This window comes from Topomyia yanbarensis, chromosome 3 (genome assembly GCF_030247195.1).
Source record: "Topomyia yanbarensis strain Yona2022 chromosome 3, ASM3024719v1, whole genome shotgun sequence".
Taxonomy (NCBI): domain Eukaryota; kingdom Metazoa; phylum Arthropoda; class Insecta; order Diptera; family Culicidae; genus Topomyia; species Topomyia yanbarensis.
This window is the reverse complement of record NC_080672.1, coordinates 396,265,276-396,291,645: the sequence shown is the minus strand read 5'-3', so window position 1 is coordinate 396,291,645 and position 26,370 is coordinate 396,265,276. Positions and strand designations below refer to the sequence as shown.

Below are 26,370 nucleotides of genomic sequence, written 5' to 3'. Positions count from 1 at the left end.
TAATGCAAATACCGGTGATCATTATATGATAATCATCGGCGAAACCATACGTCGGAAACCCAAGCTCATTTAGTTTTCTCAACAAGCTATCGGCGACAAGGTTCCATAGAAGTGGTGAAAGCACACCACCTTGAGGACATCCGCAGACACTCAGTTTCCTCATCTCTACTTGTCTTAACGATGAGCACAGATGTCGGTTGCTAAGCATTGCGTGTATCCAGTTCATGATAAATGAAGGTACTCCATGATCTCGTGCTGCTTCCAAAATGGATTCGAAAGACACGTTGTCAAAAGCACCTTCAATATCGAGAAAAACTCCTAAACTTGATTGCTTTAGTGAAAAAGCTTTTTCAATGTTGTAGACAACATTGTGTAACAGGGTGGTAGTAGACTTCCCCCGCTGATATCCATGTTGCATTGCATACAGCGGGTGCTCGCCCAAGCTACCATCCCGAATGTAGTGGTCGATTAAACGTTCCACTGATTTGAGAAGGAAGGAGGTCAGACTGATCGGTCTAAAGCTCTTTGCCTCCTCATAAGTGACGCGGCCACCTTTGGGAATGAATTTGACAGTTATTTCCATAACTGACATACTTCAACCCGCCGGATGCCACGCGGCCTCTAGGTTGGTTTTGTCTGGAGAAAGATAATAGAGTTATCAACCTCCTAGTGGACCACAGCCAGTTACTGGGGAGTTCGCCCGGCTCTTCCCAGGCTCCGTTCGCCATTGAGAATATTTTAAACCCCCTCAACAATTTTACCCATAGCACGGGTCGCATGACACTATGGAATTGGGGTTCCCTGTTTGGTGTTACCACCGGAACAGGTAGTCCGTAGTGTAATTCTTAGCCGGTTGAAACAACCACTACCGACACTACACGGCTTATCTAGGCTGTTCGGAGAAAGAAGCTGACATTGATGGACAGCTCCCATAGATGGCCGAACAGCCGGCAATGTCTAGGATTGTTTTGATCCTATTGAGTTCTTTGCGACCGGTCTCACGAACACTAATGAAGCTTCCTGGTTGAAAACAATCCCATTTACTTTTGCCGTCTTTGTTTATTATTTTCCACCAGCTTGTGATGTAGGATTTGTGTCATGTGGCGTGTACGTACATGAGCCGTAGAAAAGTCTATAGAAACGAAATGCAAATCAGCTGTTAATCATCAAACAAACGAGGGGTGTCCAAATAGGAAAATTAGTGTTTTTAAAGTGACCAATAATAGACCCTCCAGAATAATAAAAGGGAGTTGAATTCCAGTATTTTTTCGCGTTTAATGGGTTATTTTGGCTAAGTAGCATGTCATACAATGTTTCAAAATATTAGTTTCAGGTATATTTCAAGTTATAAAACTACCGGTTTTATACAGACGCTCCTTAGTAAAGTACCAAGATGTGCTTATAGTGTAAAATACTTTTCATTAAGTGTGAAAAAATCGACATTAGAGTGATACACATAAATCAATCTTCGATCGTCTGTTCACGTTGGAAAATATATTGTGTTATTTCGTTCAGCCATGTACGAGAAAATCGTTTTTTGTTACAAAACCATGTTAAAAGTGCTTTGGGGTCCACAATATGCAAAGGGTCCATCAATAGACAACATACCCTAAATTCGAATTTTTCGTAGCACTTTTAAGCCAAAGTTCGATTATTGCTAATAAACGATTAACACGTTACTGTAAAAAAAATAATAATAAGCATTTTCAAGGAAGCTCTTGTAGTTGTCTTGTAGGCAATGATGTGAAGAAGAAGGAAAGTGCAAAATTTTAGAACGATTGGTCCAGGAAATTCTGATTTTAGGTTTACCCCGCTTTTGGCGAGGTGCCGCCTAAAGATTCACTGTCTGCATCCAATGTCAGGTTCAATCTGTAAAGTTATACCTAATTGTCAATTCATTATCAGACTATCATCACAGACTATAGGAAGTAATTAATTGTAATTTTTTATTTTGTAACCGGGATTTGACGCTTTTTCATTTTTCGCATGACGTCAGCAAAATTTCGTTGAACTGAACGTTTCAGCAATCCAAGATGTTGAAAGCTCAGCAATTTGGGTTTAACCCATTTGACAGATTGACTTCGCTGAAAATCAGTTTTTGAAATTGTCAAATTCTCAGCTCAATTACTGAACTTTTGGTATTTCAAGCTTGATTAGGTAATCGTGCTGATAATTTGAATTACTTCATTTTCCGCAAAGCAGTGTTGCCAAATTCTGTATGCATGGTTAGTATGGTATAATAAGCCCCACCAGGCTAAAATGTCATTCTATTCCAATGATCACATAATTACACTAGTTTACAAAATAAAAATAAAAATCTGAACTTCAACATTTGAGCATCATTTCTGATGTAAAATTTTGTGCTGAATCCAATAATGAAGCTAAAAAAAATACAAAATGTTCAAACGACCGAAACTGCATTCAATTACCTTTAATTCAACATAATAACATTTCATATCGATGCATAGCAACCGAAGATATTTGGATTTAACTGAACGTACTTTTTATTTTATTTCATTTTTTACTGTAACTCGAAAACTGTTCTACTGTAATTTTTTTGGACTATATTTTTGGCACACGATTTTACATTGAAAATGACCACCAGCTTATTGAGTTCAGAACTGCTGTAAACTAGTGTTATTGCTAAAAAATATTGCTCTCATGCGGAGACACGGCCTGATGAATGATTAAGCCTTATGAAATTTGAGATCATTCAACATTGAAATATGCATGCTTCACTAAACCTCAAATTAATTCTATTCTAATATTTTCTAATATTTTAGATAAATTATGTTAAATAATGATTTTTATTTTCAAATATAAAATCATTATCATTTAACATGATACTGCTTAATAGATTGTAAATAGTGACATAACCCTACACAATAAGAAAGTAATACAATATTTCAAATGCAGATGTCGTTTATTGATCATGTGCGAGAGCCGAGAAGCTTTCCTGAGAAAATAAATCAATGAGAGGAAGTTGGGCTTGTGGTTTAGCTATATTTCTTGCGAATACTGTTTGAAAAGTATTGTTCTTGAAAAATGAGTAACATAGAACCTTCGGCATATCGTTATACAATATACGCGCGAACTGAGGTATTACCGGAATTTGTATGTACTTTACACAGGTTTTCTACCATTTAACATAGTGGAATTACATGGTAGAAAACCTGTGTAACGTATGTCGCTATAACCTATAACATTTCAAAAATGATTTGCCTCACATGGTAAAAAAAACTTTACCCATTTTATGTATTCAAATTGCCCATTTTCGGAAGTTATTCGAGCTATCAAAAAATGGGTATTTTTTGTTTCTAACAATGAGTACTTTTTATCCATTTCACAACTACTCGATGAGGTAATGTCAATGGGTATATTGATCTTGATAATGGGTGAAAAATCCTTAAGCATTATTTCAAGCGAGTTAACCTGCAAACTAAGGATCGTAGTGGAACCTGCAAATTATCGCCCTGCATCGGAGTCCGTGGCGGAAACGGAACATTTCGGCAATGCTCCGAAAACAACGTCTGTTTAGACTACTGAGGATGTTGAAAATATGCGCCAGTTCGGCATTTTTAGAGCAGCCAAAAGATCCAGCCATCAAAAATATATCCAGTTGGCGGTTTTATTTTGTTAAGTAGATTTAGAATAGGATTTCTATCTAGATTCCTATACTTTTATAAGGAAACAATAATGTGAAATGAATGTAATTTTATGTTTTTTTTTTTTAATTCAGAAATAATTCTATTGACAGTATTTTTCATTCTGGCGCGAATTTCATGAATGGGTATTTTTTACGCATTTTGTTGTAACCGTTCTGCGAAAAATAATGGGTGAAACATACCCAGGTTGACGTACAAGATCTGTACTTATTTATGGGTACAAACGCTTTACCCATTTAATGGGTTATTCCACTTTTATTGAAAATGAGTAGTTTTCTACGCATTAATGGGTACTTGATTTTATCAGTGCACCCCATTTAGATCGTTTCGGTAAGTCTTCTAGTTATTTTTGATGAAACGTACCGATTAACGCTGATTTTATTTAATTATATAATTTATATATTTTTTAAATATCCTAATTGCTTTAAAATTTTGCATATCATGTAGTTATATCGATATCACATAGATCAAACTGTCAATGCCAATATCAGAAAGGCAAATCTAAAATGTTAATTGGATTAATCAACCTATTTGTTTACAACGTAGAATACAACATAGAATTTTCATTTCCTGGAATCTCTCTCTCTCGAAACCGTACACAACTCACCAACACCACGTTTTGTGATGGTGTGGTGAGTCGCATGCGCTCAAGGACATTACAGCAAACCTGCACTACGCTTCATCTTCGTCACTCCAACGCGCGGTACGCCTGAAGCGAAGCAAAACATTGGTAAGCGTACTCGCTTACTCCGATCAGTGGGTCACATGATACCCGCACACTGCATTAGAAGTGCCTGGTGTGGCGATACCTCAAACATTATGCTGCTTTGCAGTCTTTACAGCCGTCAGCCAGCAGTGGATGTGAGGTTGTGTTATTAGTCATACACTGTTAGATCATACACCACTGAGCGCTGGCCGTACTCGTCGAATCAAAAGAAAGAAAGTATTATTTACATCGCTATTTTTTTCCTGTCTGTTCCACTAGAACTACTCCATATCGCCATTGCCCGACGGTCCGTGGAGTCGTTTGAGATGTGATTTCTCTATCACTACACATCCTACTATTCAGTGTCGTGCCGTGTTTATAAGGTGGCTTGTGTGTATCTGCCCATAAAACCAACAAACTGATAACGTCTAAATCCCCGTGTCTCTATTCACACAGCAGTGGTCAGATCCGGTTCCTGCAGTAGGCGATCCAGTGTACTGGAGATGAGTAGCTTCTCATCAGAGTCATCGTCGTCGGATTTGCAGGCCAAATCGGGAACGGTACCTAGTGTAGGAACGAACAATGGAAATCTGGTGGTGAAGCAAAAAATCAATACCAGGACAAAGCATCAGCAGCATTCTACTGAACCACGGCAGGAAAACGAAACTAACATTGGTGAGAGTGAGGAAAACCACACAATGAATATCAACGCGTCAGAGGATGGATTCGTCGAGTCGCCTGTGCTAGCAGATTCACAGGCATCGTTATGCGAGGAACGATTGCGTCGAAAATTGCAGTTCTTTTTTATGAACCCGATTGAAAAATGGCAGGCCAAACGTCGGTTCCCGTACAAGTTTGTCGTGCAAGTGATAAAGATTATACTGGTTACGTTACAGCTGTGCCTGTTCGCACATTCCAGATATATGCATGTGAATTACACTTGGGACAATACAATTACGTTTTCCCATCTGTTCTTGCGGGGGTGGGACATCACCATGGAGGTTAGTACCTATCCGCCGGAAACGGGTCCTCTATCAGTGTACAAGGTTGACGATTTCTTCGACACCATCGACTATGCCATCGATGGATACGCCAATCTTTCGGAAGCGATTGGACCCTATTCCTACCCGAATGAGGATAATACGATGCCACCGATACAGCTTTGTTTGTATCGCTATAAGGACGGTACGATATTTGGATTCAACGAAAGTTACGTTTTTAACCCGGAAATAGACACGCTCTGTTTGGATCTAGATGGAAATGTTACCACCATTGGTAGTCGACAGTTTATTCTACAGAAGGACATACAAATACACTTTTCTGCTTTGGTCAAGGCCGAACTAAAGTTTGCGATTAAAACGGTGAACTTCAAGGCAGCTGGTCCGATTACGGCTCCGGACTGCTACCAGTTCGATATTAAGATTCTGTTCAATAACCAAGATCATGATGGCCAAATGATACTGCGACTGGAAGCGGAACCAACACGTCTTGTTTGCCATGGTGACGTAGAGTTCATCAAAACTTCCGAAATCGAAGCAGCTCTCCGTAGCACTTTAAACATATTAGTCATCGCCATCTGTATCGTTTCGTTCGTTCTGTGCGCCCGTGCCATCCTTAGAGCCCAGCTGCTACGATCCGTTACCTGCGATTTCTTCAAGCAAACCTACGGTCGTGATCTAACCCCCGAGGGAAAGTGGGAGTTCATCAACATGTGGTACATCATGATAGTCTTCAATGATCTCTTGCTCGTGATTGGTTCCGCTTTGAAGGAGGAAATCGAACGAAAACACTTCATCGGTGATGATTGGAATGTGTGCTCCCTGCTACTAGGAATTGGTAACCTCCTCGTCTGGTTCGGAGTGCTTCGCTACTTGGGATTCTTCAAAACGTACAACGTCGTCATCCTAACGTTGCAAAGAGCTGCACCGAAAATCCTACGATTCCTACTGTGTGCCCTACTCATCTATGCTGGATTCATCTTTTGCGGTTGGCTCGTCCTTGGACCGTATCACATCAAATTCCGATCCTTGTCGACCACATCGGAGTGTCTTTTCGCGCTGATCAATGGTGACGATATGTTTGCTACCTTCACCATCATGTCGGAGAAATCTCTGATGCTGTGGTGGTTTTGTCGGATTTATCTGTACTCTTTCACCAGCCTGTATATCTACGTGGTCCTGTCGCTGTTTATTTCGGTCATCATGGATGCTTACGATACAATTAAGAAATACTACAAGGACGGATTTCCCCTGTCTGATCTACGCCAGTTTGTGGGCCCGTACGATCCGAATGATTTTTCCGCCGGAGTGTTCCGCGATGACGATTTCGACTACAACCGGTTCAGCATCCTCGGTACAATAAAGCGAATAGTTTGTTTCTGGAAACCGGACCCGCTGCCACGAGGGCCAACCGGATACACCTCGCTGAGTCCCAAAGCTTCGTAGGTTTATTTCGTGATAAATGGTTTGAACAGGAATTGTTAAACTGATGATATTTGCCACTATTTTACTGGTTTTTTGTTGTTGTAAAGTTGAAAACAGGAAAAGTTACGAGGTAGGAAGGAGGATGCTAATAGAAGAAAAAAGTATGACCAAAAATTTTGTCAACTGCAACCAAATTCTCGCTATTGGTACAATACTGCTCAAATGCATCACTGTTAGTCGGTAGTGAACATCTGAAAATCATAGCAAATAATGTTTTAGAAAATGAAATATATTAGTCGAATGGATGCCAAAGGAGTTCATTTATGTTTCATATCCGAAAGTCTAATGCTTTGAAAAGATACTACGTTGATTCCCTACGTAAATAATGATGGTTTAACATCGATAACCGATTAAAACGTTCAAAACATACCCCAAATCTTCTGAGACGAGTAAATTTAACTTCTTTATCAATGTTAGACTGTTCACTGACTAGATGTTAACTGGTCTCTATGTTTTATACGGTTGCAGTCTGGCGGAGTTCAGGATTTGTTTTATTCAATTTGTAACGGAACATGAATGTTGAAGAAACTCAAATCTAAAAAAAAATCTATATCATTGTGCGATAATGTAAAAACCCTGAAATCGAAGCCACAGTGCATTCATGCTCTACTGATGAATAAAACATCTATATCAGTTGGGTATCAAGCATAAGTGTACACAATCTGGGATCAGTGGCATTCCACACAGCCAACGAGGGCCCGGGTGTGCCCCGCAGTCGACGAGCTCTTCCAGATTCTCGGTTAAACATAACTTTAGCTGTTCTAGCTTCTGGCATTTGCGCTAGATGACAAGCCCATTGCAGTCTACCGTGTTTTTTCAGTCTTCAACCCACAAAATGTTTGTATACGTGGTACTGCCCATTTTTCATGCATGCATAACCGCCTCTTCTACTGCTCTGCGATCAACTCCAACGATGTCATCCACAATGTCAAGAAACATGCGAGGTTTCCTGATGATAGTTTCCTTTGTTTACATACTAGTTCTTTGCATCGCACATTCGAGTACTACGTTGAACAAGTTAGAAAGTACATCGCCCTACTTCAATCTATCTAAAATCGGATTATTCCATGCTTGTCAAATATGCTAAATATCTAACTCTTTCATGTAACAAGAAACAGACCAACGTATATTTTCTTTGAACGTCAGTCTGTTTCTTGTTACATTAAGTGCAATTGCTTGCGATATCCAAAGCAATCGCTACGAACTTCCTCCGGAGGAAGATTGTAAATAGCCCGCCTAATTGATCCTCGACGCATCGACTCAAGCACCGATTTCCCGGTCCGATAATATACAAACGGAATTCTTACCCTTGGTAGGATGAACAGTGCACAGAAGTTTGGAAAGATAGTAAAAAATCTAATCACAGTGAAAAAAACTGAGTTACTGACGCCGGTTTTTCGCCGATTTTACGACGGAAACATCGATGAGCACTCTCTGGAGCACATGGTTCGCCATGCATGCGTAACCAAACCAATATATTCGATTTCGCAAAGAAATTGTGCCCAGACTTTGTACCGAAACAAAAAACTTTCAGTGGTGGAGTATCGGCTTGCGCTCTTGTCGTGCAACAACAACGCCTAGAGCCTGAATCAAATTGAATTTACTGAAAAAATTGCCCGACTCTGTTGATTTTATTACACTTTGGGGGTAGCATAGTCGCTCGCGATTGAAGGCAAGTGAGGATTACCACCAGGAAAACTATTCTTCGATCACAGCACGTATCGCCCAATCGCAATACCACAGCCGTGTGGTATCCTGGGGTGGCTGAAATCTCTCGCAGTAACAGTTGTACTGACAAATAGTGAAACAACATCGTACTCAAAAGTTTCCTATCTCATTGAGTTCTTGTCGCCCGGTCTCACGAACACTTCTGCAGCTTCCTGGTTGAAAACAATCCCATTTGTTTTTGCCGTCTTTGTTTATTATTTTCCACCAGCTAGTGATTTAGTGTTTGTGTACGTATAAAAGCCGTAGAAAAGTTTATGCCTTCACGTGAGGTGAGTCTATCGATGACATTTGGTCGTTAGACCCAAGACGGATGCAGGTGTGCACATTTTTTTCGGTGTGTGAGTGCGGTTGTCATTTTTCTTTGATGAAGCCGAAAACACAAGAGGATGTGAAGAAGAAAAGCACAAATAAATGACGTAGTGGGCCTTTCTGTTGCCATAAGTTTTGTTTCGGTTCGGCCATAGTTAATTTAATCGGTTTTTTCGAGGTAAAAAGTGTCCCTAAATGTTCTAATCGGTAGATCCGAGGTGAATCTCGCCCTTTTCTCACTTTTCATCCTGCGACTAAGAATCATGATGTTCGTTCGGATGTTTATGTTTACTTCAAGGGCCATGCTTAATTTTGCAAACATAAAACTATAATATACTCAAAAGTGTCAAATGTTCCCACCTTTCTCTCTATCTTGCGTTAAACCGGTATCCGCTGGGTGCTATCAGCCTTATGCTGTAGCACCGGAATGAGAGGGTGCCAACGGGCGGGCCTCAAAACCCGAACCGTAAAATTTATGCCCCAATGCGATGCGACCCGTGCCGAGGGATGAATGGCGGGGGGAGGCATCAACACTTCGGACCCCAACCGTACGTTAAACTTGAACTAGGATCCGAAGTGTTGACAAATACCATGCCGCGCACGGAGCCTGTGGGGTACCAGGGCGCACCCCACAGTACCCGATCAGCGTGGCGAGCAGAAAGTTAGCAAAAGTTGAGCAAAGCGAAATTGATACTGGCAGAGTTTCTGCGAGCATTTTGCGCGATTTGTGCGAGAATTCTGGCAACGAATTCGCTCAAATGCAACAACCGTTTCTGACAGAAGCGGTTAAACCTGCTGCTCACTTTTATCCAGAATCGAGTCAGAAATGTACGGTCAAGATCTCTGCACGCTTCCTGCCACATCTTTGTCAGATGTTTTGCTCGATTCGTGCTAAATTCTACCAGGTAGGAATTGCCAGGATCTTTGCACAGTTTATGTACAAGTTATGCCAGGGTTTTCCTCGGTTCCTGTCAAAATTTGCCAGAAAACGCGAGCGAAACCGAGTTCGCCCTAGCTCAACTAACCCAACAGGATACGCGCAGAAATCTGACAGAGCTTTAAAACCAAGGCTTACAGAAATCTAGCAGAGCGGTCTCTGTCGGAAAATTTGCTCACTGGATATTTTAGTCCTTACCCTGCCACGCGGGGATCTGACAGGGTTGACTGACTAGCTATTCGTGGGAACAAATCACTAAGAACACTGTAAACATGAGTTTGGAGGATATTGCGTCGATGGAGGTGGAAGAGGAGATGGATTACGTGGAAAGCAAACTCTGAGAGCTGCTGAATAGCGGTTCATTGGAGGATGATGTGTCCTGCACTTCGTCCATTTTCAACTCTCCAGATAGAGACGAGGATCGGACAGTGAGCAGGGAGGACACGAACCAGTTACTGCACTACATGGGATCCGACACCTACGATGCCATCTGCGACCAAGTTGCTCCAGATTACCCTTGAACGAGGAAATACCAGCAAATCTTTGCGACATTGGAGAAATTTTTCAGTCCCCAGCCACTGGAAATCAGCGAAAATTTTCGGTTTAAGTGTCGCCATCAAGATGATAAAGATGCTGCTTCGGTCGATGAAACAGTTCATGATTACTTGGAGGCCTTACGGAGAATTGCAGGTACGTGTAATATCGGTGCGTACACACCTAGAAAAAATAGTGTAAATTTACGTTTCCTGACCCTGACATATACGAGCATCAAAAATGACTTAGTTTTACGTTTGATTTTAATTTTACATTACGTTTAATTTCGTAAACCATGTAATTTTACTCCACATACAGCGTTTGTTCTGAATGGTAGGAAGTGTAATTTTATGTCATCGCGCATGTAAAGTATATGTTTCATGTAAAATTAAATGGAACACGGTAATGTTCCGTCATTTCGTAAATTACGGTTTGTTGAATTGTGTCATGTTTGCAATTACGTCAACGATAAAATTCAGATTTTTTTGGTGTGTACTTGGAGACGGCATTACGAAACCAGTTGGTCTTTGGAATCAAACGTAATGATATCCGAAGTCGGCTGCTGGAGAAACGTGATTTAACCTTAGGCACAGCGGTAAGCATGGAACTTTCACGGAAAGGGCGAGCCTTGAATCGAAGGTGGCTCAACCAGGCAGGAGGTACATGCCACGCACCATCCAACAGGTACAAGAGAACATAGAGTAAACAAAAATCGTGACAGCACTGGTAATCGATTGACCATTGTATGAAATGCCTTAACCTCACAAATTTGACAATTGCTGGTCCTTTTGTTTACAGTTTGGACTTAACAAATTTGAATTCAATTAAAATAAACTTAGTGCTAATAATCAATTCCCAAGAAATTTTACCACAAAACTACTTATCGATTCAGAGAACACTAGAAGTAATTGATAAACAATTAATTAGTTCACTTATTAGATCTTTCATATACATTTCCCCACAATAGGGAATAGCACAATTTAATTGTAAGGCGTTCTAGAGTACATCTATACTTTCAAAAACATGATTCCCAATATATTTCAAATGTTTCCCAATATACCATTTTGAGAATACGAATAATCTCTAAGTTCAAAATATAATCAACAGGACCACCACCTGTCACATTTAATGCATGACGTCACTGTGCAAGTGATGCGAGTTGTGACGGCACCGGTGGTTGAGTGGTAAGCATGACCGCCACTCATTCCAGTTGGCCTGGGTTCAATTCCAGCCGAGGTCGTTGAGATTTTTCTGAGGTGAAAAAATCTATGGTCACGTCTTCCTTCGGAAGGGAAGTAAAGCCGTTGGTCCCCGGTCTATGAGTTGATGGATCGATATCTAGTCCGGATAGTGGAGTCACCTCACTGGCGTCGATATAGAAGAAGTAGAATCCAACTTCTACTTACTAACAAATTCCTCCTCCCGTGATACTTGTGGAATGCGCAGTAGTATGTACGGCTTTTAGCAAAAGCAAGTATCGGACTAACCATTCCTTCTCTTTCCTTACGCGATCTACGTTCGGGCCTGGCCAGCGTCGGTATTGATCAATAAACACTTTAGGATTACCAGAAGTTGCACATTGAAGGATGTTTCGCAACTCACAAGCATAATTATCCACTTATTCCCTGTGCAACTTCTGCTAAGCCAGTTCGATAACGAAGTAGCAGCCCAGGAGTGGTCGCACAAGCTCAAGCTCGAAAGTGCAAGTGATGCGAGCTGTTAGGAACCATCCATAAATGACGTAGCATTATATGGGGGAGGGGGGACTTTTGTATTTTGGGATGATGTGTGACGATAGGGGGGTAGGGGGTCTTGTCATGCTACGTAGCTTTTTTAAAGGGGAATAACTATTATCGTTTATCTTATTTTTAAATTTTGCGGGGACAAGGGGGGTAGAGTTACCGTCAAGCTACGTAATTACCAGGGGGGGTATTTAGAAGTTTGTGACGAAATGCTACGATGGGGGAGGGGGTGTTAAAAATCGCTAAAAGAATGCTACGTCATTTATGGATGGTCCCTTATCGATGTGGGGATAACTCGCACTTCGCGAATGCGTGCAAATATAAACAATCTATCTGCTCGTTTTATAAACTAAAAGTGAACCTCGAAAGGTATGTCTGAAGAAGTTAGCTGCCACGAAATCCGATTCCGGATCGTTAAACAAACCAAATGCGGTAGAGACAAATTACGTTGACCAATCTGGCGAGGGAAGTGCGGAGATTCGCGAAGTTTGTACGGTCGAATCGCCGTCGCGTTGCAAAAAGTTTTTGCTGGATGTGTCTGTGAACGGGAAATACATCCGATTCGAAGTTGATACTGGTTCGCCGATTAGTATAATCAGTGCGGAAAACCGAAACAGACTCTTTGCCGACGAGCAACTGCACGAATGCGATACGGAACTGGTTAGCTATTGCAATACCAACATTGAGGTACTAGGTATTCTCGACGCGAGGGTTGAATTCGAGGGGAACATTACGAAGTTACACCACTTTACGTGGTGAATTCAGGAAAGCACCCGTTGCTAGGCAGCGAGTGGTTACAAGAGATATCGGTGGACTGGAACAGTGTGACTCAGGGTCCGAGTGTTATTAACATAATTGCTGCTACGGCTTTTTCTTGTCATGATGTTGCTGTAAAGAAGTATCCGAAAGTGTTCAGCGCCTCGATCGGAAGGATTGTTAATGTTCAAGCTAATCACTACCACTGAAGAAAAACGTTTGACCAGTATTTCTAAAGGCACGGAAAATACCCTTCAATATGTTAAAAACTGTTGAAGGCGAATTGAAAAAACTTGCTGCAGAAGGTATGCTCACGAAGGTGAATTCCAGCAATTGGGTCATTAAGCTATATACAGTTTTCCATTCCATTCGATAAATTTTGGGTCCAATATATATAATACAACATTATTTTAAAAAAAATCGTTTTAATACGTAAAAACGATTTTTTTGTTTTTTAAAATAAATCTTATTTAAACTTGGCAACCATACACAGGAAAACTGCGGTTGTTTACATCTGGCCTATCAAGACAACACCCAAAATGCAAAAAAACTATATGCATTGAATGGTTTTTATGTCAAATAAAAATAACCCTGCGGGAAAACCGGGAAAACATGTGTTCATTTTTTTCTGACAGGGCATCATTTGTCGTGAAATTCGAAATGTCAAATCCTTCTGATAGTGTCAAATCCAGACTCTCAACATATTTCTTTATTTTAAATTTAAATTTTATTTTCACGTTTCCTGAGTTGGAAAAATACATTGTTGCAATCACGAAAGTCAGCTTTATCGATGTATGTAATAAAAAAGAGTTTTTTTTTCTCATTTAATGACCCAATTGTGCTAGGCCGATTGTTCCTGTGAAGAAGTTGCAAAACCGGGTGAGAATTTGTGGCGAATTCAAACAGCCCGTGAATCCGAACATTGAGGTGGATAAGCATCCATTGCCTACTGTGGATGAGTTGTTTGCTTCACTTGCGGGAGGCAAAATTCTCCAAGATTGATCTGGTCCAAGCGTACCTGTAGCTTGAGGTGGCTCCGGACGATCGTGAAATTCTCAAGCTGTCTGCGCATCGTGGTCTTTATCGTCCGAATTGATTGATGTACGGTATCGCCAACGACACGACTAGACACTTGAATTCTAAAAGTGTATCGGAAATATGACTACCCCTCAGTGACTCAGGTAACTGGTAATGTCAAATATGACATTTCGTTAGAAAAAGCATAAAACTAGTAACACTGGATAGTTTGTTATTTTTTTCAAATAGCCTTATAGTTACCGTTGCATTCCTTAGTTACGCTTGAAAAAATAACAAATCAAATCAATAAAATTTCCGGACTTTATTATACAGTCGTTTTCGGATTTTATTCCCTTATCGTAATCATACCCCTCATTTCTGACGTTATGTCCTGCTGTCGTTCCTTTGCATTCATTCAAGCAAGTATCGTGATTTTGGCGGAACTGATCAACGTGACTAAATACTCTCCAAATTAGTTCTGAAGGTATTCAATCCACTCAATAGATTTTGTTTGACTCGTTGCGATATAAGGTTTGCAATTTCAGAAAAGTTATCTTATGGGACTATATTCCGGAATTACCAACATTCAAAGCATGTTCAATAGCCAGCGGAACTGAAGATAATCGATCGGCTACGCTACTAAACGAAACTTCAGCCCAGCCTTTACAAGACAGGCTTCTATTTACCAATCTTATTACTTCAAGTTTAATGTTTAACAAACGTGAACTGCTAATGAAACATTTTGAGACTTTCGAAAATTTCAAAAAGCTAGTACCCGTACAAGAACAATCGAAGTCTGTGAATACGTCTACGCTGTCTACTGGTGTAAGAATTGCACGTAAAATTTCAGGCACCGCGCGGCACATCCGAATGGACCATTGTATCTCAAATGGAGATTTCGAAACACATTCCTACAGGTACCTATCTTGTCCTTTGGGACACTCAACAACAGTACCCTCTTAATTTAAAACCGGATCACTAGCTAGGATAACCACCGGTCGTATCACGAACAACATTACGTTGATGGATCAAGGCCAGCGGAGGCAGACGTATGATTAGCAGTAGTAAGCTGAACATTCCCACCACAATATGATAAGCAAAAATCAGATGAAACAGCAATAGACTGCAGTCAGTTCTGACATATCGGCGCTCGAACTCTGCAGAGAACAGGAACATTTGTTGCCCAATTTATTAAAATTAACCTAAACTACCCAAAAAATCTGGAAACAGAAACGAAGACCTTGACGACTGATAATACTATTCTAATTATTCATTATGTGTTTCATTTAATTTTCTCATAGATAAACGAACTACTGCCAAAAATTTACTATATGCTTGATATATTAAAAATGATGAAGATGGTTATGTCTTAACTGGTCTCTTGTTAACTGTTTTTCTAGATTATATATGGGGATCAGAACCAGGATTTTCCTGCTCCAAAAATTACTTCTCTTGGTCTTGAATGGGAATGCGGAGGGATTTCTGAGCATCAACAAGAGTAACTAACAATTCATAGTTTTCAGACCCACCACATTGTAGAGAGTTTAGCGTGCGTTCGAAAGATTCTTTAATTATTGGGGTCGATGTTTAGGTCGAAGGTTTGTGTGTTCACATACAAACATTAGATAGCATTTGTTGCATGTTCTGGTGAATTCTTAGGAAAGGGATGCAAGTTTCTGTGTAATTTTATTAATGTTTACTATAACCTGGTGCCTAAAACTATTTTTCAGTTCAAGGAAAAGTAACTTCATTTTTCAACGAATGGAATGACTAATATTATAAACGCTTCTATAAGTTTCTATATGGTTCGGGGAAGCGACTCAAAGAACTGGAAAGCTGCAGAAATTCTGTCTTGGACAAGGTGTATTATTTGATCTTTTCAGACGGTTAATTGCTGGACTAATTTTCGTAGGGCTCTGAAATCGAAAGCGTTTTAGTAGAAAGTAATTCATTTAGGTTTAAAATACTTCGCTGAGGATTTTCGAGAAGACGTTTACAATTTCACCAACTAGATACCTCGATATAATTTCTGGTTTCTGAAGTTTTTGTGTGTAGTTAATCTTAATTTTTGTAATCGCCTCCGGTGTTCTAACAGTCACGTAGTTCCGTGGACAAAGTGCTAGTGGCAGCACGGCGTTCGAAACTGAAGACGAATCGTTTAATCGTGATGTTAGTTGCCGCCATTGCGACAATGGGATCTGAAGCGTGATCTGGTTGCCGAGCGAGGTGTTCGCGAGCGACTCCAGGAGTGAGTCGAATGTCGTGGCGATTTAGTAATCGAACGAACGCGGGTTGTCTTTTTCCGTGTCTTGGGTATGTCGATTGGGTATGGCGTTCGCGGCACTTTGACGGCTTTAGCTGTAACTCTTGGAATGAGTTCGGAGCTCATGAAAGCGCGAACGTGGACTGCGGCTCCGAGATCTCTTGCGTCCTTTAGTATAATCTCGGACATAATGATCTCGCTCTCCACACTCGTAGCATCTGTCGTCCGGATGGAAGTTACCACGACCTCCTTTGTCATGCGGTGGTCCGCCACCACCACTACCACCACCGCGAAAACCACGACCGCCCTTGCCGGTAAGCAGTTCGACACGAGCACGACGGCTGCAGATTGTCTTCCTGTAAGAGCCGAATCCTCTGCATCCCTTCTATAACCCGGATGGATTGCGAGCAATCTACACGTTGTTGCCTAATTCTCAAACCTAAACATCAACAAAGCTGCTTAGAAAGAAGCAAATTTTGCCGAAATCCAACAAAATTGAATTCTTGCGGCAAACGAAACAGTATGTTTTTTTCCTAGCTGTTACGTACTTTGGTTGCTAGGGTATGTAAATAAACATTGAGAAAATTGAGGCAGTGTTGCGCAAGAAATTCATATTTCATCCTTACCGAGGGGTCGCTCAATGTACTGGTAACTGGCGGTGAATTTCTTGGACACTTTTTTTCGCAATTTTTCATGAAGTTTCAGGTCGTGTCGTTGGTATCGCGTCGGCAGCGACAAATGGAAGCCATTTACTGCAAGGAATAGAAGGTGTTAGTTTTTTTCTGGACTACATAAAAATAACAGAAGAAAACGATGAAGTTCACTTACGACGTAAGTGGAGGAAGTATTACGGCGACTAAATGAATGCGGAATACGAGTTAACAAGGACAAATGAAAGTTCTTCGTCGACGAGATTGATTACTGTGGACGGTATCAACAAGATCCGGAAGAAGGTGAAGGCAATTCAGGAGATGCCTATACCAAAGAACAGAGATGACGTCCGGTCGTTTGTCAGATTCGTAAACTATTGCGGGTGGTTTACCGACCTGAGTATGGTCCTGTACCCATTGAACAAACTTGCTTAAAAATGACGTGCCGTTCAGATGGACCCAACAATGCGACGACTCTTTCAGGAAAGTGAAAGAACAAATGCGATCTGACAACTGCCTTGTCCATTACTCACCGGAATTGCCACTGCTGCTGGCTACGGACGCTTCGCCCTATGGATGGGGTAGGGGCTGTGCTCAGTCACGTTCATCCCGACGGTTCGGAACGACCGATCCAGTTCACGTCCCAAACTCTTAACTGTGTGCAGCAGAATTATATGCAGGTGGACAAGGAGGCGTACGTCGTCATATTGGACGTGAAGAAGTTCTTTCAATACATATACGGCCGGGTTGCCGGTTATGTCTGCCCTGAGAATGCAGCATTACGGTACCTACTTGCAGAGTTTCGATTATGAAATCAGATTTCTTAAGTCTAACAATCATGCAAATGCCGACGTCATGTCGAGAATTCCGCTGAAGATAACCGACCCCGAGAACGAGATTAAAGAATCCGATGCTGTGGCGTTGAGTCAAATTGCCACCTTGCCTTTGACAGCCGCCGAATTAGGTCAAGCAACTGATGGAGATCAATCTGTACAAAAGCTTATCCAAGGAATCAAACATGGTCAGCTGGTGGAAGCAAATGATCGCTATGGACTAGAACAGAACGAGTTTTCACTACATAAAGGGTGCTTACTTCGAGAAATTCGAGTATACGTGCCTGCCGTTTTTCGAAAACGTGTTCTTGATGAGTTGCATTCTACTCACTTTGGTGCAACCCGCACGAAGTCGCTGGCAAGAGGATATCGCTGGTTGCCGGGATTAGTTCTGGATATAGAGGAAATAGTAGCGAACTGCACCGACTGTCAGTCGGTACGTGCAGAACCTGCGAAAATGAACCTTCATTGCTGGGAATCACCGAGTAAACCGTTTCAAAGAGTCCACATCGAATTTGCGGGTCCATTCATAAACACTTATTTCTGGTAAGCGACCACGGCGTTCAATCTTCTTCTGAAATTTTTGAACAATTTCTGAAGATGAATGGCATAATGCACAAAATGAGTGTACCGTATCATCCGACAACGAATGGTCAAGCTGAGCGGTACGTTCAGAGCATCAATCAGAAGTTGAAGGCATTGAAGCGCTCCAAGTCTCAGCTGAACCTGGACCTATGCAGTATCTTACTCACTTATCGCCTAAAGTGATTCATCTATCAACGGGAACATCACCATCAATGCTTGTGCTCGGTCGACAGATCCGTTCGAGACTCGACACTCGACCTTTTGTTGCCGAAGAATGAAACTTCAGCGAAGGCTGATATTAGGTTTGTTCCAGTACCAGGAGAAACTGGAAGTACTCCGGAGCAAACAGGGAGAAAAACGTTCCTGTATTATCTTCTTCCCTTTTTCTTCTTTTGGTAGCAAACCGGAGTGAAAAGGGGCAAGAATTTTTTGCTCCGGAGCAACAGGGAGTAACTTCCGTGTACTGGAACAAACCTATTGTTGCACGTCAGTTCCTGGACGGTGACCGAGTTCGCGTGCGAGATTTCTTATCCAAAAATATATGGAAGTTTGGGAGGATCGCTGAAAAAATCTGGAAGTTACAATATACTGTTCGATTGGATGATAGGTGAATCTGAGAACGTAAACCAAGTATTGGATGGGGGTGCTAATCTACAGGAGGTGTCGGATCGATGTTTTTTGAGGGAATTCCCCCATAGTGTTATGTCTGTTAGTCTGTGGTAACACTACGACTTCGACACCGGTCTCTGCTTTGGCGCATTATTTAGCTGGCGACATTGGTCAGCCTACGGTGTAGGAATCTACACCACATCTACGACGATCCAGACGTCCAGTGAAGTGGAGCAATTCAGCCTAATGTTGGAGCAGTTAACCGAGCAGATGTTCGGTCAAAAACCGGTAGTCATTGGTGAGGACTTCAATACCTGGGCTGTGGAGTGGAGCAGTAGAGTAACCAGCACAAGAGGGCGCATCCTCCAGGAAGCTCTTGCGATGTTAAACGTACAATTGTGCAGTGAAAAATCGACGTCACATTCTGTAGTCCTTCATTGACGGCGAACATTGATTGGAGAGTAAGCGAGAAGTATATGCATAGTGACCACCAGGCGATTTGCTACCGTATCGACCAGCGGAACACTACTGCAGCAACGGTGAAGGATGACCGGCGAGCGAAAGTGGAAGACGAAAGCCTTCAACAAAAACCTCTTCGTTGAGGCATTTCGGTCGAACGGCGGGACCGAGAACGTGGATGCGGCTGATCTAACAAGAAGGGTTGTGACGGCTTGTGACACCACAGTAGAACCACGCAATAGACGGCGTCAAGCTTACTGGTGAAACGAGACGCTCAATACGCTACCCGCTGCTTGTCTCAGAGCCAGAAGGCGGGCTCTGATAGCAATATTTGACTCAAATAGAGAAGGGTTCGGGAAGCTAGGGCAGCTTTAAACCGGCAGATCAGACCTAGCAAGTCAGATTGCCATAAGGAGCCGAGAAGTAGACGCCAATCGCTGGGGAGACGCGTACCGAGTCGTGATGGCGAAATTGAAGGGCTCGCCACGCCACTCGAAATGTGCCCGGGTAAGCTGAAGATAATCGTCGAGTGTCTTTTCCCGAAGCATGATCCAAATATCTCGCTACCGTTACGGTACGGCGAAGAAGAAGGAGAAAAAAATGACGATTGGCAAGTAACTAAGGATGAGCTGGCAGAAGGATCGAAGCGACTGAAACCAAAGAAAGCCCCGGGTCTGATGGAATACGAAATGCGGTGCTGAAAGTTGCGATCCTAGTATACCCGGACATGTTCAGGATAGTGCTATAGAAGTGTCTAGATGAATGCAACCTCCCCGAAATATGGAAGATACAGAAGCTGGTGTTGCTGCCAAATCCAGGGAAACCACGGGGTGATCCGGCCTCATATAGGCCCCTATGTTTCCTGGACATACTCGGAAAATTCCTGGAAAAAATAATTCTTAAAAGGCTAACGAAATGCACGGAGGGGCTGTCAAATATGCAGTTTGAATTCCGCAAAGGAGCATCGACAGTGGATGCAATTTATGACAGTGCTCGAGAGTGTGGAGAAGGCATCTAAACGGAAGCGATGAGGAGATTGATACTGCGCTGTGATTACGATACATGTGAGTGAAGAATGCATTTAACAACGCATAATGAGAGTCCCGCACTATCTATGCCGGATCCTGAAGTACTTCCAGAGAAGAGTTCTGATATACGAGACGAACGAAGGACAGAAGTTAATGCTAGTTACTTTCTTTAGTGATCCATACTCGCTCCACCTCTTTGGAACGAGATGTACGATGGGGTCTTGATACTACGGCTGACCAGGAACCGACAACTAGACTGAGTAGACCACGACAAGATACCACTAGTTGCAGGTCGTCGAGGCACCAACAAACCGGACGCCCTTGTCCACCGGAATCGCCGAATTGATCTCGGCACCTGGCTGGTTGACTCGGTTTCGGGAAAAATGCTCTCGCCGGGGAACAAAATTTTATTTTCTCAAAAATGACATTTTTATTTTACATACTTTCCGAAAATTGTGTGACATCTTTGCATAGGCCTGTGTAAAACTAGAGGTGGGCGGTGTATTTCTCATAACGAATGCATTCATCAAGAAAGAAATCATCTATTTTATTTACAACTATCTCAGTCTATTTCATTGCATGTCCTAGAATCGTTCAGATCATTGTCATTAAATATGAAATAATAGTTAAAATATCATTTAAAAAAAATCCAGGAACTAGATTATTCTTACTACCTGTACTACAATCATCTGTATTCGAATGAACATGCATTCGTCTGAAATTTTTGTATTTGATCTTACTAAAATAACATCACAATTGACTGATTGAAACTCGTCTTCACCACCAACGCAACATACGTTCAATCGTCAGTTTGCGCAGAATTAATCTCATTGCGAACCCCTAGCCGAACCTTGCTGTTCACTCGCCGCCCGTGATACACCTCGTAATCGTCGTCCTCGCCATCATCTTCATTGTAGCTAATGAACATATTTCTCAGCGAACCAGGAAACGGAGCCGCCAACTCAGTGCTCTCCGACGCTTCCTCGTCGGTCGAAAGCTCATCATCAAACGGACTGATTGCCACGTACGACGCCGAAAAGCCCTTGAACCCAACCGTATCGTCCGAGCGGAACCGAACCACGACTATCTCACTCATCGAGATAATCTCCGGAGGCATACTGTTTCCGCAGTACTTGCCGTGCAGCTGGCCGCTCATATCATCGAACCCGCTTCCGATTTCAACGTAGTCGTACGAACAGTGTCCTTCCTCTTCTAGATCGAACGCCAGGAAGGTCAGCTGAACTTTACGACCCGAATCGGCCTCGATTGTCCACTCGCAATCGGCACCATTTTCGTAGGTTCCTACACCGTACGCAACGTGCGAGTAAAGATGGTTGATTTCGGCAGTCGCCTGCAAGTGTCCACCACACGCAGTGGTATGAGTAGCTAGAAATCCCTTCCGCTGAACGCTAAGGTCCGTCTTGAACACCATATACATTTCATTTGAGGTCGACGAAATCGGATGAGGCATCTTTGCGCCGCAGAACCGACCAAGGGTGTGACTTTCCTGGGAATCGCCATCATAGATAACAATGTGATCATAAGCACACTCTTGGTGTAGTTCAACATCGAACACGTTGAATATCAGTTTGATCCGATGGCCTGGAGCCGTCGAAAAGTGCCATATACAATCCTTTTTCGATGGATACTTATCCGGATAGTTGGGACTGTAGATTTGACCACTAGGAGCGGTGATTTCGTACTTACACCCGCCTTCTTTGCAATCGCGCCCATTTTCGTGCAGTAGGTAACCGTTCCTGCAGGTGCAAATAAACGACCCGACTGTGTTCTTACATTCATGCTGACAGCCGCCATTGTTAACCGCACATTCGTCCACATCGGAGAAGTAGACTGCGGCGAAACCGGTTTTCTGAACGGTTTTGTCCGAACGAAACTCCACCCTGAGAATGTTGCTTTCCGAAGTGATGGTCGGTGGGATCCTGGATCCGCAAAACGTCCCGTGTCGTTTCATTGCCTCGTCGTTGATCTTAGAATAGACGCTGACGGCGTCGTAGTCACATTCCGACGATTGGTAGAAAGTATTTCCTTCCAGGTCAAAATGTGTGAAATTTAGGGTGATTTTGTGCTGCGGTGAGGCGACAATTTCCCACACGCAGTCCTTCATCGTGGGATATTCCTTCGGGAATGATGGTGACCAGACGGTTCCACTTTTTGCTGTGAGAATACCTCCACAAGCTTTCTCGCAAGACTTCCGATCACTGTGCAGTTCATATCCGATTTCACAGCCGCACTCGTACCCGCCCAGAGTGTTGATGCAGTCATGCTCACAGCTGTGATCCTTTCGCTCGCATTCGTCAACTTCCTTCATGATTGTTGCCAGGAATCCTGCCTTTTGCACCGATCCATCGGACACGAACTTGACAAACATCTTATTCGAAGACGATCGCATATCGGGCGGTATCTTATATCCACAGAATGCGCCAATTTCTCGAGACTCTGGCGAATGACCGTCCCGTACTTCAACGTAATCGTACGCACAGTTGTCATGGTTTTCCACTTCGAATGATTGGAACTTTAGCGCCACCTGATAATCTTTGGGAACCGTGATCCTCCAGATACATTCCTTGTTCGGTAGATAATCGGCAGGATAATTAGGTGATTCCAAACGACCTCCGACTTCCAGATAAATGTCTCCGCCGCAGATTGCTTCGTACTGAGCGGAAAAACCGCGCATGCTTATCTGACGATAGCTGGTCACGAAGGTAAGCATCATTCGATTGCCGCTCGAGATAATCAAATTGTTGTTTCGCTTGGACCCGCAAAGTTTGCCCAACAGAGGTGACTTATACCAGTAGCCGTCGCGTATTTCCAAATAATCAGTGCGACAGTTTTCCGATTTGTAAATATCTAGATCTGTGATGTTCAGCACAATTTGTTCGCCGTGGGTCGCTGTTATACGCCACTCGCAGCGTTCTGGTTCGTTTGGTGGAATTTTAGAATGGTAACTTGGGGATGTAAAGAATCCCGAATGATCCTGGAATGTGCGACCACATTTCGTGCACTTGTAGAGTAAATTTGCTTGGGTAATATCACCTTCGCTGAGCCGCAGCCTCTGACCAATTTCCGGCCGTTTCTGTCCTGGTATGTCAACCGGAAGAATTGTATCCAGGTAGGTTCCCCTGGAAAATGTATTTCTCGCATAGTGCATGATTGAAAAATAATCGTAAGGCTGACCAAGCGAGTTGACTTCATCTTCGGTAAGTTTGTTGAAATTATACTCCTGCCCGATCATGATGTTGTGCTTTTCTATCACCACGTGATCCTCTCGGTCGGGTCGGGTGTGCTCGTGCCAGAAACCCACCACGTGACCGAGCTCATGAACAACAATGCCAAACTTGTCGCAGTTTTTACCGATCGAAATCGCTTGAGGACCATTGCCACGTTTTCCCACAAACGAGCAACAGCCGCAGGGTCTTTCGGTGAACACTATAAAGTTGACATGTTCGACGGGATCTCGTTCGACAAATTTTATGCAGGTATAGTTTTCCCAGTGGCGCATCGCCTGTTTGAATAAAGCCTTGTGCAATCCACTGAAATTTCCGTCGATCTCATACGGGATAACACCGTAGTCCCATATGCGTTCCTTTTTAGCCGTTGCAGCCCTCACCGATCTATGATGCGGGTGATCCTTTCGCCTTCTTCTGTAGCGTCGTATTTTACGAGGCGTGTTTACTTTGGCGGTTGAATGTCTATGAGCAACCCGTACCAGTTTGCTCTGCATTAGTAAGTTGCTGTCGGCGAGGGAAAGAGAATGTTTTTCTAACTCTGATTTTAAATTATCTGTTTTGCTTTTGTAAGTAGGTCTTTTCACTTTGGGATTCACTCGTGTACTTGTTTTGTCCGGATTGTGCTTTTGAGGTCGATGTTTGTGATGCATTTTCCTCGTGTTGCTGTTTTCATCGCTGCCTCTACTCGGTTGAAGTTTCAGTTTTTTACCAACGTCATTCGTTCGTGAAGGACGCTCTCGGGATGAAACAGGTGGCCTGATAAGACCTTCCTCCTCTACCTGAAGACCTTCGTAGATGATTTGTTTCTGCAGTTTCTCCGCCTCAGCGGCCTGTTCTTTCAGTCTTTGTTTGTGGAATTCACTTTCATAGTTCACATTAGCCATTGCAATATCACCCATAAAACTGCTAGATTTACACGGGTCCATGTCAATGTCCCCGGAGATCCCGAGTGGAAATGTACTCTGAAGTAGTTCGTCAGCGGTGTATTGGCGCTCCAGGCAGTGCACGACGCTGGTTCTCACAATCAACGCCATCAGCATTAAACTGACAGGAAGTAGAACGCTGTGACTCCATGATCGTCTCCGAAGCGTCGGCCAACGAACCACCAAGGACAACATTACGGAAAATTACGGTCACGTTGATAGGCACTTTTCGTTTGATCGATTGAGCTCAGTGCTTTCGTACTGCAGCGCTTTGGTTGATACTCTCTGCTACTCGCTCTCAATGGGGTATATGTTGTTCACATCTTCCTACTACGCGCGGGATGAACCAGGGAAAGAGAAAACGAAAACATAAACAGATGAGTGCTAAATAAATAGACTTGATAAAGGAACGCACTTTTACACACACACCTTTACACACAAACACGAACATCATTCCGATCTGCTCATCCACATAATAATCCAGATTGGCTGCGGGTACTTACTGATAATGAACTAATCAACTGCCACGATTTGAGGTAATCGTAACGGGCGATATGACCGTGAGACTTTATTTCAACACCGACAGGATTCGATTCAATTAATCATCGGATTACCGCCAGTATCTGCCGGGGGTAATCGCACTGGTGGCCGCTTTCTGAAAATACGACTCTAGCTTCACACTCTCCAACGACGACTGCAGCCTGCTGGACCAGCATAATGCTACATGATCAGCGATCAGCCTCTCCGCAGACGAGATGATTGTGAATGATCACCAACGCTAGTGGTGTGTGTACGTACGTACAGCTGTGTGGTTATAGCATAGCAGGCTAGCTACTGTGAAGGGGATCACTTTACGCACACAGGTGGCTTCGTTGAACGTATATCGGTCCGCACTTGCTTGATGATGGGTGGGTTAATCCTCCGCCGGGTAGGATGTGGACAATGGGTTAAACTGTACCTGCTGCTGGTGAAAAAATATCAACGAACAACAGTTGGGAAAACCCATATTAGTGTGAATAAAAGCAGGAGTGTAAAGGACAACAGTGGAAAAGGGCGCGGTGTGATATACTGTTTTGGCAGGTTTCATTAGATTAGATGGTGTTACACGGACAGGTTTATCAAGGTACAGTAATGTCAATTTTTGTTAACTATCTGGGGTAGGGTGTCATTCTTTAGTTGGTGAATGCACATTATATGAAGTAAGAAGATCAAAGTTGCACATTACATGGACAGATTAATGGAAAATTTCATATCGAGAATTCGTAGTTCACAGGAATAGGAAGTTTAACCGTTATGTATCCGACGCGGTACCCGGGTATCTTTTTAGGTTTCAATCAATGAAATTCCTATGTTTTAGCCTTAGCTGGAAATTGAAACTTTGTGACATCTTAGAACTTCACTAAGTCAAGCTTTTGGGTTAATAATATTGTTGATATACTAAGGGGGGAGAGATAGGAGGGCCTCCTGAATTTTTTTACTACGTAACAGGCCGACGTGGGTACCCGGGTACCCACCAAACTGAAATGCCAATAACTAATGTAATTTCCAACCGATTTTGATTTAAAAGCATCAAAATCGGTGTTTTGGATTCAGGAACTCATCCGCTTTTGGACTTGGTAAAAATGAATCAAGTTACTTCATTCGGTTCCCGGGAATCCGGATGTCCGGAAGCAGGTTACAGTACTGAGATACTATTTGTGAACTTCAATGGAATACTAGCAATATGGGTATCAAAATTCTTGGAATTTCATCAGTAGGCTGTATCTCGTGGTTTTGGAACCATTTGGTGATTTGACCCCGGAACGGACATTCCGGAGCAGGTTCCCGTGGGGCCGTGAGTGGCCATTTCATTCCAATTCCATTTTTTAAATTGCCATAGGGGCCCGTATCAATAA

At 42.7% G+C, this 26,370-nt stretch overlaps 3 protein-coding genes across 14 annotated transcripts in view; 2 read left to right on the top strand and 1 right to left on the bottom strand.

Moving 5' to 3' along the window:
* LOC131693080 (potassium voltage-gated channel subfamily H member 6) overlaps nucleotides 1-26,370 on the top strand; it is a 457,523-nt gene that overhangs the window by 140,226 nt on the left and 290,927 nt on the right. The gene's annotated exons all lie outside the window — the stretch shown is intronic.
* Nucleotides 4,511-7,099, top strand: LOC131693083 (mucolipin-3-like). Of its 4 annotated transcripts, none has more exons than XM_058980613.1 (2): nucleotides 4,511-4,754; nucleotides 4,831-7,099. In XM_058980613.1, exon 2 carries the CDS (start codon nucleotides 4,875-4,877, stop codon nucleotides 6,813-6,815), a length of 1,941 nt encoding a protein of 646 aa, XP_058836596.1. In that variant the 5' UTR covers nucleotides 4,511-4,754; nucleotides 4,831-4,874; the 3' UTR covers nucleotides 6,816-7,099. The 4 variants fall into 4 exon arrangements, with proteins under 4 accessions (XP_058836596.1, XP_058836595.1, XP_058836594.1 ...); XM_058980612.1 differs by having other exon boundaries at nucleotides 4,828-7,099; XM_058980611.1 differs by having other exon boundaries at nucleotides 4,511-4,761.
* On the bottom strand, nucleotides 20,836-25,158 carry LOC131693082 (protein tolkin-like). 3 transcript variants are annotated; one of them, XM_058980608.1, is made up of 2 exons: nucleotides 24,905-25,158; nucleotides 20,836-24,805 (listed from the first exon to the last, which is right to left on the bottom strand). In XM_058980608.1, exon 2 carries the CDS (start codon nucleotides 24,668-24,670, stop codon nucleotides 21,104-21,106), a length of 3,567 nt encoding a protein of 1,188 aa, XP_058836591.1. In that variant the 5' UTR covers nucleotides 24,671-24,805; nucleotides 24,905-25,158; the 3' UTR covers nucleotides 20,836-21,103. The 3 variants fall into 3 exon arrangements, with proteins under 3 accessions (XP_058836591.1, XP_058836590.1, XP_058836592.1); XM_058980607.1 differs by having other exon boundaries at nucleotides 24,979-25,158; XM_058980609.1 differs by having other exon boundaries at nucleotides 24,891-24,993.

What these genes read in the sequence shown, in the direction of transcription:
- LOC131693083 (XM_058980613.1), top strand. Translation starts at nt 4,875, where the DNA reads ATGAGTAGCTTCTCATCAGAGTCATCGTCGTCGGATTTGCAGGCCAAA.
- LOC131693082 (XM_058980608.1), bottom strand. Translation starts at nt 24,670, where the DNA reads ATGTTGTCCTTGGTGGTTCGTTGGCCGACGCTTCGGAGACGATCATGG.